At 41.3% G+C, this 15,191-nt stretch overlaps 1 protein-coding gene across 1 annotated transcript in view; it reads right to left on the bottom strand.

Annotated features, from left to right (window-relative positions):
• The window catches only part of gpt2 (glutamic pyruvate transaminase (alanine aminotransferase) 2), a 35,259-nt gene that overhangs the window by 10,890 nt on the left and 9,178 nt on the right, over positions 1–15,191 (bottom strand). Inside the window, exons 2-7 of the mRNA XM_072596230.1 lie at positions 9,641–9,730; positions 8,335–8,443; positions 7,294–7,427; positions 6,899–7,142; positions 4,863–4,942; positions 4,578–4,714 (exon numbers count right to left, since the gene is read on the bottom strand). Coding sequence (XP_072452331.1) covers positions 4,578–4,714; positions 4,863–4,942; positions 6,899–7,142; positions 7,294–7,427; positions 8,335–8,443; positions 9,641–9,730 — 794 coding nt within the window. The remainder of the gene's footprint in view (positions 1–4,577; positions 4,715–4,862; positions 4,943–6,898; positions 7,143–7,293; positions 7,428–8,334; positions 8,444–9,640; positions 9,731–15,191) is intronic.

Genomic DNA, 15,191 nt, shown 5'->3' with positions numbered 1-15,191 from the left:
GGCTGATTCCTGGGATGAAGGGATTGACTTACCAAGTATGGCTCAACAAGATAGACTTTTAGCTATTAATGGGATTTCATTCATTAACTGGCTCACTGATGTTCAGTTGGGGTTTGCCAAGATCACTTAGCTCCTGACTTCATTACAGCCTTGGTTCAAACACTGACAACAGAGCTGAAATCCAGATGTGAGGTGAGTGAGTCAACCTTTGACATCAAGGCTGCATTGACTGAGTGTGGTATCAAGGAACCAGAGCAGAACTAGATTCAATGGGAATCAGCGGACAAACTCTCCGCTGGTTGCAGTCACACCTGATGCATAGGAAAATGGTAGTTCGAGGATATCTCTGCAGGAGTTCTTTAGGGTGGTGTCCTTGTCTCAAACATGTTCAACTCCTTCATCCAAGACCCTCCCTCCCTCAGAACTGAGGTTGCTAGCCAATGACTATACAACATTCAGCACCATTCCAGCACTCCTCAGATATTGAAACAAACCCACATTCAAATGCAACAAGATCTGGACAATATCCAGGCTTGGGATGACAAGTGCTGAATAACATTCGCACCACAAAAATGCCAGACAATGACCGTCTCCAACAGGAGACAGTCTATCTACTGCTACTTGGTATTCAGTGGTATTACCATCACCGAGTCCCCCATTATCAAAATCCAATATCATTGAACAGGAACTCAACTGGATTCACCACAGAACACAGTGGCTACAAGGTCAGGTCAAAGGCTAGGAATACTGCAGCGAGTAATTCACCTCATGACTCCAAAGTCTGTCAACCATGTACAAGGCACAAATCAGGAGTGTGACAATATTCTCCCCATTGCCTTGATGAGTGCAGCTCCAATAACACTCAAGAAACTTGACATGATCCAGGACAAAGTAGCCTGCTTGATTAACAACGCATCCACTCTCTCCATCATGGATACTCAACAGCAGCTGTGTGTATAATCTATAAGATGCACGACAGAAATTCACCAAAGATCCTTAGATAGCACCTTCCAAACCCACAGACACTTCCATAAAAAGAAGGACAAGGGCAGGAGATACAGCGGTGGAAAGGAAGATGGACGAAGATTTGCCATCTGAGGTAGTTTGGGTTGAGGTTAGGAATAGGAGAGGTGAGGTCACCCTGTTAGGAGTCTTTTACAGGCCTCCTAATAGTCCTAGAATCGTTGAAGAAAGGATTGCGAAGATGATTCAGGAGAAGAGTGACAGTAATAGGGTGATTGTTATGGGAGACTTTAACTTTCCTGATATTGATTGGGAAAGCTATAGCTCAAGTTCGTTAGATGGGTCAGTGTTTGTGCAATGTGTGCAGGAGAGTTTCCTGACACAATATGTAGATAAGCCAACAAGAGGTGAGGCCATACTGGATTTGGTTCTGGGTAACGAACCAGGCCAGGTATTAGAACTAGAGGTAGGTGAGCACTTTGGGGACAGTGACCACAATTTGGTGATTTTTACTCTAGTGATGGAGAGGGATAAGTGTGTACTACAGGGCAAGAGTTATAGCTGGGGGCAGGGAAATTATGATGCGTTGAGGCATGATTTAGGATGTGTGGATTGGAAAAGTAGATTCCAAGGCAAGAGCGTAATTGATATGTGGAACTTGTTCAAGGAGCAACTATTGAGTGTCCTTGATAAGTACGTACCTATCAGGCAGGGAGGAAAGGGTCGTGTGAGGGAGCCGTGGTTTAATAAGGAGTTGGAATCCCTTGTTAAATGGAAGAGGGCGGCCTTTGTAAAGATGAGGCGTGAAGGTTCAATAGGGGCGATTGAGAGTTATAAGATAGCCCGGAAGGACCTGAAGAGAGAGCTAAGAGCAGCAAGGAGGGGACATGAAAGGTCCTTAGTGGGTAGGATTAGGGAAAACCCTAAGGCTTTCTATAGGTATGTTAGGAATAAAAGAATGACTAGGGAAGGAATAGGTCCAATCAAGGATAGTAATGGGAAGTTGCGTGTGGAGGCTGAAGAGATTGGGGAGGCGCTGAATGAATACTTTTCGTCAGTATTCACTCAGGAACAGGACATTGTTGTCGATATGAATACTGAGGCACGAATATGTAGAATGGATGGCTTTGAGATATGTAGAGAAGAGGTGTTGGAAATTCTGGCAAGGGTGAAAATAGATAAGTCCCCTGGGCCTGATGGCATTTATCCTAGGATTCTCTGGGAAGCAAGGGAGGAGATTGCAGAGCCATTGGCCTTGATTTTTGTGTCCTCTTTGTCGACAGGAGTAGTGCCAGAGGACTGGAGGCTAGCAAACGTGGTTCCCTTGTTCAAGAAGGGGAGTAGGGATAATCCTAGTAACTATAGGCCAGTGAGTCTCACTTCTGTTGTGGGCAAAGTCTTAGAGAGAATTGTAAGGGATAGGATTTATGCACATCTGGATAAGAATGATGTGATCAAGGATAGTCAGCATGGTTTTGTGAAGGGCAGGTCGTGCCTCAAAAACCTTATTGAATTCTTTGAGAAGGTGACTAAGGAGGTAGATGAGGGGAAAGCGGCAGATGTGGTATATATGGATTTTAGTAAGGCATTTGATAAGGTCCCCCATGGTAGGCTACTGCAGAAAATACAGAGATATGGCATTGAGGGTGAGTTGGAGGTTTGGATTAGGAATTGGCTCTCTGGAAGAAGACAGAGGGTAGTAGTTGATGGCAAAGGTTCATCTTGGAGTGCCGTCACTAGCGGTGTTCCGCAAGGATCTGTTTTGGGACCATTGCTGTTTGTCATTTTTATAAATGACCTGGAGGAAGGGTTAGAAGGTTGGGTGAGCAAGTTTGCGGATGATACGAAAGTCGGAGGAGTTGTAGACAGTGAGGAAGGATATGGCAGGTTACAGCGGGATATAGAGAAGCTGCAGAGCTGGGCAGAAAGGTGGCAAATGGAGTTCAATGTAGCTAAGTGTGAAGTGATTCACTTTGGTAAGAGTAATAAAAAGATGGATTACTGGGCTAATGGTAGACTACTTGGTAGTGTGGAAGAGCAGAGGGATCTTGGTGTCCATGTACACAGATCTCTGAAAGTTGCCACCCAGGTAAATAGTGCAGTGAAGAAGGCATATGGCGTACTGGCTTTTATTGGTAGAGGAATTGAGTTCCGGAGTCCTGAGATCATGCTGCAGTTGTATAAGACTCTGGTGCGGCCGCATCTGGAATATTGTGTGCAGTTTTGGTCGCCATACTATAGGAAGGATGTGGAGGCACTGGAACGGGTGCAGAGGAAGTTTACCAGGATGTTGCCTGGTATGGTAGGAAGATCCTATGAGGAAAGGCTGAGGCACTTGGGGTTGTTTTCATTGGAGAAAAGGAGGTTTAGGGGTGATTTGATAGAGGTGTACAAGATGATTAGGAGGTTAGATAGGGTTGACAGTGAGAACCTTTTTCCACGTATGGAGTCAGCTATTACAAGGGGGCATAGCTTTAAATTAAGGGGGGGGTAGATATAGGACTGATGTTAGGGGTAGGTTCTTCACTCAGCGAGTCGTAAGTTCATGGAATGCCCTGCCAGTAGCAGTAGTGGACTCTCCCTCTTTATGGGTATTTAAGCGGGCATTGGATAGGTATATGGAGGATAGTGGGTTAGTGTAGGTTAGGTGGGCTTTGATCGGCGCAACATCGAGGGCCGAAGGGCCTGTACTGCGCTGTATTCTTCTATGTTCTATGTTCTATACATGGGTAGACCACCACCTGCAAGTTCCCCTCCAAGCCACTCACCATCCTGAACTGGAAACGTGTTGCCGTTCCTGCACTGTAACTGGGTCAAAATCCTGGAGTTCTTTCCCTCAGGGCATTGTGGGTCAAGCTGCAGCACATAGACTGCATTGGTTCAAGGCAGCAGCTTACCACTACTTTTTGACAGGCAGCCTAGGGATAGGCAATAAATGCTGCTCAGCAAGCTACACTCATGAGTAAATAAAAATAATTAAGAAGAATTAGAGGAGCTAATCTTATTGAAACATTCTAGATTCGGAGTAGGCTTTCCAGATTAGATGTTGTTTCCACGAGTTGGGGAGTCTCAAATTAGGGGACAGAGATACAAAGGATTTTTTTTTTTTTTTTTTGAGAGTAGCGAATGTCCAGAATTATCTACCCCAGACTCTTGTTGAAACTAGAGAGCTGAAACATTTTTGAAATAGTGAAGTTGAGAGCTATAAAGATGACAGCAAGAGAAAGGAGACATGGATAGGTCAGTCATGATCTTATTGAATGGCAGGGCAGGCTTGAGGGGCCAAATAGCCAATTTTTGATGATCTTATAATAAACATGAAATTTGAGCAAAATTCAATTTGACTCAACATCTATAGTCCTTTAGCTAAAGGAATTCCAGATTTTCACTACCTTTTGTGAGTAAGTGTTTCCTGATTTCACATCTAAATAACATGGGTCTAATTTTAAGACTGTGCCTTCTTTACTGGCTACTCTGACCAGATTAAAATTTATCCCTACAAAAGAATTAACTAATAAATGCAGTATCATTTAAAACTCCTGAAGTGAAGTTTACAAATTTAAACAAAAACTGCACACAAGTAAGATTACATTGAGCAGAACAGAAATACCTACTCTCCTGTGTATCCTTTGGATGTAGAATGAAATGAGACCAATTCCACTGTATTGAAGTACTCCGGACCCATCTCATACAACACCTTCTTGAATGAGTAAAATTTACAGTCCTCAGAATACACGTTTTCCTGGTATACCTAGGATAGAGAAAATAAACATCCAAGCCTACTTTATTTTCGGAGGCTAAACAATCCATGACTGGGAATACGACACTCTCCCAAAATCACAAGGTTTTAACTATCAAACAATGTGAAAACAAAAGTAAGCTAACAAAGTTTGTCTTACCTCATCAGCCAGAACAAAGAGTTTTTCCTCATAAGCAAAACGAATTACATCCTCAATACCTTTTCTGCTTTGTACTTGGCCTGTGATTAAAACAAAAAGCTACTTATATTAAAACTAATTTTGTGCAATTCCATTTCAGAATTGCTTTCCTCTTTCAGGCAGCTTGACCCATCACTTCTTACAAAAGTTTAAACACTAAGACAGGGGTGCTGCACCAGTATCTGATTATTTAAGAGAAGGTTTTCTAATACTCCCAAAATGGTCTCAGCACTCATGTGCAAAACACATGTGCAGCACTCTTGCCAGTATAGCTAGTGACAACATTGCATCCCATTCACTCATTTATTATACTTATTTGGCACAATTGTGTTTGTAAACAGCAGTGCATTTCAAAGTGTGATTGCGGAATACTTTATATATGTGCAATGGGCCAGGTGCTGGCAGGTGGGACTAGATTGGGTTGGGAATTCTGGTCGGCATGAATGAGTTGGACCAAAGGGTCTGTTTCCGTGCTGTACATTTCTATGACTCTATAATGTGAACCTTCAGGTATCAGGAGACAGCCATCATTTAATTCCTTACTTACATCGAGTGCATTACTGTAATTCTCAAATTAGTCACTAGATGGAGTTTTGCACAAAGTCAAGGGTACTGATATTTTGTTGGCGGTGGCGGGGGGGGGGGGGAAGAGTAGAAGGGCAGCAATGTAGGTCCTACAAAATCTAAACAGCAGGACCTCTTACCTTTTCTCTTCCATATTTTCTACTCCCCACTATTTTCTGCCTGGCAATTAACCAGATTAAGAGGCTAGCTATTGAATAGGAACGACGGTAGCCATCTCCAATTTAGGAGGAAGGAGGGAAAGATGGAACATTAATCGTGGGGAGGAGACAGAATGAAACACAGCAATGAGGACAACCACAATCAGCACAATTGGTAGACTCTCTCTAACTCACAAGGAGCACATAAAAATGTATTAGCATTTTATGGCTGACTATTCTGGTCTTATTTATCGATTGTTAGATTAGATTCCCTACAGGATGGAAATGGGCCATTTGGCCCAATAAGTCCAGAGTGACCCTGGAGGGGGGTAACCCACCCAGACCCGTTCCCCTAACCTATATTTACCCCTGACTAATGCACCTAACACTATGGGCAATTTAAATATAGCTTGAAAACCACTGCCACAAAAAAAAAGATATAGACAGTGGGTTGAAAACTATTTTGTGATTTTACATATTTGACCCAATCCCTTATTCCCATGGTTACTTTCAACCCCAAAAGGTGCTTCACCCAAGAAAAATATTTATGCATCCAGGGTACCTCACATTATGGCAGAATTCAGAATGAATTTGCAATAATACAATTTCATTTTGAGTGGGCTATAGATGGTAATAAAATAATAATCACTGGTAAATCCATATGCCTTGGTACAAGATAAACAACTATAACGTCTGGGATTGACTTTGTTAAAAACTGCATTACCGTGGCACCTCTGACATCTCAGGGCAATCCAATAATTCCCGGAGATAATGTAGTACATTTTGTAATGTCCAATTATACAGGTAAATGGCACACAAAGACAAATAATAATCTATGGATAGATAATATGATTGATTGAAGGAGGAACATTAGCCAGGGCATCAAAGAACTCAGTATATTTCCCTTAAATAAGGCCATGGGATTCTTGACATCAATTTGAAAGAATAAAATGGGACTTGGTTTAGTGTCACCTGAATAGGTCAACAGTGCAGCATTCTCTCAGTACTGCACTGAAGTGCCAGTGAAGATTATGTGCATCCAGACACAAGAGGCAGGAGTGCTGCAACTGAGTCACATTACCACGATAAATGAAAAGTTGCATTACTGAAATGAAGTGTGCCTTACTTATACCTGTAACAATATTAATTCCTTTGCTAAAATGGACTTTTAAATATTTTCTTTACCATTACAACAATTCAATGAGTGCCTAACATTTGCTAAAGACTAGCTTTTCAAGAGTACACAAATGTCTATTTTTGAAATAGTTAAAGTACCCGTTGGGTTTCCTGGGTTAATAATACAAAGAACCTTGGGATTGCAATATTCCCTAGCTGCATTCAGGTTTCTTTTCAGTTCATTTTTATCAAGAGCCCAGCCATTTTCTTCATCCAGGTAGTAGTTGATTTGGATGGCTCCTAGCTCAGAGATGACTGCTGAGTATAGGGGATACTGTGGGATTGGAATCATCACTCCAGTCCGCATTCGCCCTTCTCCAGCCACCAGAAGTTTCATAATGGTCTATAAAATAAAAAAATGGAGAGGCAGGTAATTCAGAATGATAAGCATTAAAGCTATTCAAATATAGAGCAATTCCAAACATATTTCATGCCACAATTCAACAGTGGCAACCAGTCAAGTTTTTAACCAAATGAGCCACGACTTTACGTACAGTTATTCCATCACTTGCTCCTGTGGTAATGTAAATATTATCAGATTCTGCAGGAACTCCTCCATCCCTTGTCTCTATGTACTTAGCAACATCTTGACGTATACAATCTAGACCCTGGCTTGCACTGTAGGAACCTGACAAAAAAAAATATATTTATATATATAGATGATAAATATTGCAGTTTAACATTTCATTAAAATTACAAACTTTCCAGAAGTGCTGGACTTTTGGCTATGTGTATTACTCAACCTCTCTGGTGTAGTTACTAATACAGATGAGGCACAAGCTGACATCTGATATATTTTCAATTTCTATTGGCAGCTTGGTCTAGGTATTGTGCCAGCTGGCTAATTCCCTATGCTTTTTCAAAGGTTGACTAAATGCTGTAGATAGAACAGCGAGTACTGGGCTCTGAAAGGATGATCACAACTGGTCAAAATTTAAGAATGTTTTCTATTTGGATCTTTACTGTCCCCTCTTTACAATGATGAGTAAAGCTTATCATTAGTGTTAAGCTCATCACAATTCTTTCATTCCTCACAGCAAACTATCCTGTCTTCACAAGTCATTCTATTGTGTGAGGGCAACACACACACACACACCTTCCCTTCCAAATTATCTGCAGGTCATTGGTCAATTGCCTTTCCACCCAAGTTATTTCAACTTTCAAATATTCTATTTTGGTCTTGAATCAGCAACTACTCCAATAACATCAAGGTGTGCCCAATAGGTAATTCTGATTAAGATCAGCAGGCAGACAAAACTATTCTGGAAAAACCGAACCGGTCCCAGCAAAATAAACCAATTATGCATATACCATGATTTCATTGGAGGAGGAAGAGGAAACAATGTCCACTATTCCTCATTACTGGAACATGAAAACTTGGAAACAATTCTAAGTTATAATCTTACATGGAAGATTCACTAGTCGCCTTCCATAGAATCTTACACTTATCACTCACTTTTATAGCATCAGTTTTGCTGAACAGTACTATCCTAAATATCAATGCAAAAGTACAAAGGAAGATGCAACAAAGATACCTAGACTTTGACCCCCACAGTACAGCAGGATACGATGGGCTCTCTCCTTTGCATCAGCAGGGAAGTGCTGACTCTCAAGCAGTTCTGGATAAGTACAAAGAGCAGCAACCTAAATTGGGAAAGAAATACAATCCAATTAAGCATTTAAACAGATTTCATTCTAATATTTTTTCTTCTGCCAACAACATTAATAAGCAACCTTCTGCAGCCATAACTTTATTGAACATCTCAACTACAAACGTTCATTGCATTTTGTAAACAATTATCAGGAAATGCTTCATATTTCATATTTGTTGCAAACAAAAAAAGGTCCTTTTCAAATGCGTAGTTGTTACAAAAAGAGCTCAAAACAAAAGGTCATAAAGACATTTTTTAAAAAATAAACAGGAGAAATGGGACTTTAATTCATCAGATTCTGACTTGGAAAGTGTCACATATGTATTTTTCTGACACTTTAAACTTTCAATTGCTCATTCTACTTGTTACACCTGCTTCTGAACTGAACAATTTATTGTCACTTACATTTTACAGTGAATAATACAATAAAATACAGTGAAAAGCTTCAACTGTCGCCACAATCCAGCACTATTTTAAATAATTTAATAATAAAAAAAGATACAACCAAAAGAGAGTCAATGTTTGTTCTACCAGCTCCACTATGGGTCCTGAGCCAGATCACCACCTCCACTGTCTCGCTCCTGTCTGCGCCAGACCCACCAACGTTGCAGTCACCACTCTTTAGGTCCTAGATCTTTGCCCCAGGTCTATCTCACCAATACTAGGTACCTTGATGAATCTACAATCGTCCTGCAACCCAGAGTCCCCGGCTCCGCTGCCACTGCTGCTTTGTTCCTGGTTCTGAGCCTGCTACAACCAGGAGTTCCTGGCTCCACTTTCATCTCAACGATGCCAGTGTTCAAGGTTTCAGCTTGGCTGATAAATACTGTACGTGTGATCAGCCATTGAAATATTGTACAAAACCCAGAAATAAATTCCACATAGAATTAAAAAAGACATTTTAGGTGGCTATTGAAGTTGTATAGTTATGCTAAGAAACAGTACGTGAACAGAGATGAACCACTCACCTCTCCACCATCCCACAGATTTAAGAGAAAGCATTCCAGATTAATAACACAAATTTGCAACAACAAAGGAAATCCAAACACATTCTGGAAACAGGAAACTTTCAATGCTAATTCGGACCTGGCTGAGAGAAACCTGTTTTTGTCATATAGAAAATGAATTTAAAATGAAAACCTTTCAGAAAGCACTATAATACTTATTTTACCCTCACACGTACACATACCTGTCTCAGAAATGTAATTGGCTGCTGTCCCATCGCATGAGCATCTCCAATGTTAGCTCTGATTATTTCCGTGAAAGGCTTCTGGACTCCCTATGTACAAGGGGCACAGAACAATATCAATTAAGTGTAATGTAACTATTTGCTTTCACGTATTCTGGACCAGGAGATAGCTAAGGTTAACAGTTCCATGTAATGGTTACAGCACAAGTGTTATAAAACTCAGAAACACAGAAGACAAGTGCAGGAGTAAGATCAGAGGAGATTCACAAGGATGTTGCCTGAAATGAAAAATCTCAGTTATGAGGAGAGACTAGATAGGCTGGGTTTACCCTAGAGTTGAGGTGGTACAGGAAGATCTGTATGAGGTAGACAAAATTATGACAGGCATAGACAGGGAAGATATTCCCACTACCTACCCTATGACAGAAATGTCTAAAGACCAAAGGATGTAAACTTCAGGTGAGGAGTATGTGGTTTAGAGGTGATTGAGGAAAAAAACGTTTTTAAACCACAAAGGTTGCAGAAATATAGAACGCACTACCTGAGAGGGTGGAGGCGGCAGGTACTCTCGCAACATTTAAGCAGCATTTGGATGAGCACTTAAAATGCAGGGCATAGTATGCTATGGATCAAATGAGGGTAAATGAGATTAGTACAATTTGGTGTTTGGTCAGCCAGCACAGTGGCTACTATAATGTATGGCTGATTAGGCCTATTTGAGCCTATTACACCATTCAACATGATCATGGCTGATCCTCTGCATCAATGCCATACTCTTCTCATACTCCTTCACACCTTCAGCAACTAGAAAATAATTCCTTTTTTAAATATATTCATTCAATGACTTTGCTCCAGCCTTCTGTGTAAACTCCATAGGCTCACCACTCTGTGATTCAGTGGGTTACCAAAAGTGTTGCCATTAACAACGGAGATTAGATTAGATTACTTACAGTGTGGAAACAGGCCCTTCGGCCCAACAAGTCCACACCGACCTGCCGAAGCACAACCCACTCAGACCTATTCCCCGACATTTACTCCTTCAACTCACACTACGGGCAATTTAGCATGGCCAATTCACCTAACCTGCACATTTTTGGACTGTGGGAGGAAACTGGAGCACCCGGAGGAAACCCACGCAGACACTGGGAGAACCTCCAAACTCCACACAATCAGTCGCCTGAGGCAGGAATTGAACCCAGGTCCCTGGCACTGTGAGGTGGCAGTACTAACCACTGTGTCACCCACGATTAGAAAATAAATTAAAATAAAATAAATTATAATACACTGCACTTCATGCAAACTCATAAAAACTAACACTATAAAGAACTGAAAGGAAATATGTAACAGAAGTATTGCATCAACAGCACATCTGTCACCTTATACTGTTCAATGGCACAGTATCCAAAAAACAGCCTGAAATATCTTTCATATTTACTGTACCTCCAAAGCACCCTGGAAAAGGAGGCCAAAGATGTTAATCCAACTTTTGAAAAGTATCCTCAACCATAATTCACACTTTTGCTATTCCAATGGGCTGCTGACAGATATTCCACCTTATGCCTCCCAAATCTGAGCCCATCCAAAGCTCTGCTGCCTGTACACTAACCAGTACCAAGTTGTAGCCTGTTCTCATAGAGGTTCATTTCATTTTACTTGTATCTTAACTCTGAAGTTCTCTTTTAACCCCAAATACCTACATGGACTTGACTGTCCTCATCTCTACAACTCCTCCATGGAGTGATGGTGATCAGAATGGAGTGTGGAGTGGACAGGTGGGAAGGAAAATGAACAGGTAGGACAGTTCAAGAGGGCGGTGCAGAGTTGGCGGATTAGATCTGGGATAATGTGGGGAGGGGAGGGGAAGGGAGATGAGGAAATGTGTGAATTCGACATTGATGTTCTGTGGTTAGGATTTGGTGGGAGAGGTGGCCCAGGACTTGCATGTCCTTGGTGAAGTGGGAGGGGAAGTTGAACTGCTCAGCCACGGGGCAGTGGGGTTAATTGGTGACTGTGTGCCAGAGATGTTCTCTGAAATGTCCCGCAAGTTGGCGTCCTGCCTCCCCAATGTACAGGGGACCACAAAGAGCAACAGACACATTAGATGAGGTGTTTGGAGGTGCAGGAAAATCTCTGCCGGACAATGAACAATCTTTTGGGGCCTTGGATGGAGGTTGGGGGAGGGGGGGGAAAACTGTCTCGAGGGACTCTTGAACTGTCCTACCTTGTGAACTGTCCATCTTCTTTCTCAGCTATCTGCTTCACACACCATTCTGACCTATCACCATCACCCCTCAGTTCCATCTACCTATCGCATTTCCAGCTACCTTCCCCCAGCCCCTCCCATTTAAATCAGTCAGCTCCCTTGCCACCATCCCCCCCCCCCTCTCCTCACACATTCCTGATGAACAGCTCATGCTCGAAATGTTGATTCTCTGGCTCCTCAGATGCTGCCTGACCGGCTGTGCTTTTCAACTCTGATCTCCAGCATCTGCAGGCCTCACTTTTTCCATGCTCCCAGTGTGGTCTCTTGCACATTCTACGTTCCATTTGTCTCAACAATGGCAGCCATGCCACAAGCTCTGCTGTTTTCTTCCTAAACTGTTCCTTCCTTTAATCTCTCTTCGTCAAAAGGTTACAGACTACGCTTTGGATTTTGTATTATATTGGATACCAGGGGAACCAAGCAGGGTTTAAGTTACTATTAAAAAAAGCACAAGCTACCAATCACGAAAAAAAAGAACTCTGTTCAGAACAGCCACTTGCATCTCAGTTCATTTTAACAATTCAATATTAAAAACGTAAATAATATCAATGATTTGGAAGTAAGTGAAAGGGCTATACAAAACCAAAGATTTAATTATAGGTTTTCATTTGACAATGTTTTCAAATTGACATTCTTTTCAAAAATCACAATTATCTTACTTGAAACGAGCTACTAATTTGTGTCACTTATGGCAGGTCATAACCAACCAGGAAAAGAATCAAAAATCTTCATTGTCAATGACTTTGAAGGCAAAAGTATAAAACTGGGTTTAAATGTGAATTCTATATTCTGAAAAGCAAGCGATTTCAGATCGTTTTGAAAGATAGAGGCATTCTTTTTACATGAATTTGTATTAGTATAGTGTCTTTAACATAATATAATGTCTCTCATGCTTCAAGAAAGAGTGACCGAGCCAAGCAATAGAGAACATAAAGAGAGTTGGCTGAGGTTACTAAGGAGAAAGATTTTTAAAAACATTTGCACAGGCAATCAGCAAGGCTGGGCAGGGGGGGGCGGGCGGAGTGAAGAGAGAGGGGGATGTTTATACAAGGAATTGCACAGCACGAGACAAGGCCAACTGCAAATTCCACCAATGAGTGAGGAAAGTCTGGGATGGTGGGGGATAAAAAAGAAAGCTGACTGAATCAAAACTTCACAGAGTATGGCATTGATACGTTTCAGGTGGTGAAGTAGGGATTGAATGTATAAAGCAGTTGTGAAATGCAGTACAAAATGCTACAAAAAAAAAGGTACCAGGGATAAAAACTTGCAGTACCCTGGAGGCTACAATGCAAGATCCAGGGAAACTAATATTAGAAATATGCCACAGAGTTAAACTTAGACAAGTGAACAAGAGGATGTTGATTATTTCCAACTCCCACACCTACATGCTCAAGCTCCCATGTTTTAGGTAAGGAAGGAAAGCATGAAACAAGGAATGGAAAGGAGATTAATGATACCTTTATCCAACAAAAGGAGATAGTTGCTCGGAAAGCCAGGGTGTGCTTTGATCTGCAGAGAGAGCAGCAAGTCGTAACTACATCAGAGGAAAATGGTGGAAAAGTCCATGAGGGATTTGTAGCTGAAATGGCATGACAAAATACATAGGGACAAAGCAGTGAAAAAGAAGAAAACTAAATTAGATAATGGAAGGAAACAGAAGAGTAAGACCATGTAAATGAAAGACTGCATTAGAGCAGAAACAGCAAAATAGCAGAATTTAGGGGAAGGTGTCCAGGACGGGAGACAGAAACCATTTTCTGATCAGAAAAATTGACATCTGCAGCACTGTGAAAGACTGAGAGTTACTAACTGCAGAGGCTTGATGCCTAATGCAATAATTCAGTGGTCCAGTACTGTTTGGTGATGGGAGGAAGGGATTGGAAAGAAATGGGCAAGTGTCAAAATGTACAGACTGGCCAGAAGTTATTTGGGCTTCTCTAGCCAAAATCAGAGTTCAAACACATGCATTTGATAGAGCAAAGCTGAAGACCAATACGGCCATCCCATAATTCCTAAAGAGGAGCTTGGTTAGTTCAGGATGGGCTGTTACCAGACTAAGAAACTGGCAGCTGATGGGCATCAGGAACAGCAACCAATATTAGGCAATGGCAGAGCAATAAGCAGCTTGACTGAGGAAAACAGTAGAAAGGAAACTGAACTCTGATGAGGAGTGAACAGAAAACCTAAAGAATTAAGGCAGCATCGAGCATCAATTAGTATCTATGACAAGTATCTTTAAATAAAAAACCAAAATTGATTTATTTGGCAAATTTCTCCAGGAAATTTACTCTTGAATGCACTGTCATACAATGTGAACAAGAAGCAGTGTACCTAAACAGATTTTCAACATGTCTCTAAAGACAGCGCTTTCTCAGGGAGCTACCAATTTGTTTTTAGCTAGCATAGGTCAAGTGTTTCAGTCTTTTAAACCAGATCATAAACTGTCTTTGAATCCATTTTAGACATTCTAAGCAATCATGGTTAGAATTAACTGTAAAATGAGACTTTCAAAACAACTGCCAGGGGATTCAGAAAACTTAATCATTGTGTGATACAAACTGACACTCTGGGAATGGTGGAAAAAAAATATAGATATAGGATATGCTAAAACATAGTATTACTGAACCTTTTAAGTGTTCACTACACAACTGAGACTGGCTGATTCAAGAATTTTCGACTGATTGGAAATCCAATGAAAAAATTACTCAATCGCATTCTATTCAATATGATCCAAACACTTCTGAAGATACATGATCTCTACCAACCCACCCTGCACCTCCCCCCCCCCCCCCCACCCCTCCCTTCAAGGGTTTGAAACGATATATACACAGTATGACAATCTTACAATGGAAACCCTTATTGAAACTTCAAAAGCCTTGTTAACAACAAAAACAAATCTACATTGCAAAGTGGGCCTCATCAAAATATGACTAAGACCATAAGACATAGGAGCAGAAATTAGGCCATTCAGCCTAAATATATTCAGTGACCCGGCCTTCATAGCCTTCTAGGACAATAAATTCCACAGATTCACCAGTCTCTGGCTGAAGACGTTTCTCCTGACCTTCGTTTCAAAAAGGTCTTCCCTTTACTCCAAGACTGTGCCCTCAAGTCCTAGTCTCTCATACCAATGGAAACATCTTCCCAACATTCACTCTGTCCAGGCGATTCAATATTCTGTACATTTCAATTAGATCCCCCCTCATCCTTCTAAATGCCATCGAGTATAAACCCAGAGTCCTCAAAATGTTCCCTGCATGTTAAGCTTTTCATTTCTGGGACGAT

This window comes from Chiloscyllium punctatum, chromosome 26 (assembly GCF_047496795.1).
Source record: "Chiloscyllium punctatum isolate Juve2018m chromosome 26, sChiPun1.3, whole genome shotgun sequence".
Taxonomy (NCBI): domain Eukaryota; kingdom Metazoa; phylum Chordata; class Chondrichthyes; order Orectolobiformes; family Hemiscylliidae; genus Chiloscyllium; species Chiloscyllium punctatum.
This window is presented reverse-complemented; position numbering and strand designations above follow the sequence as displayed.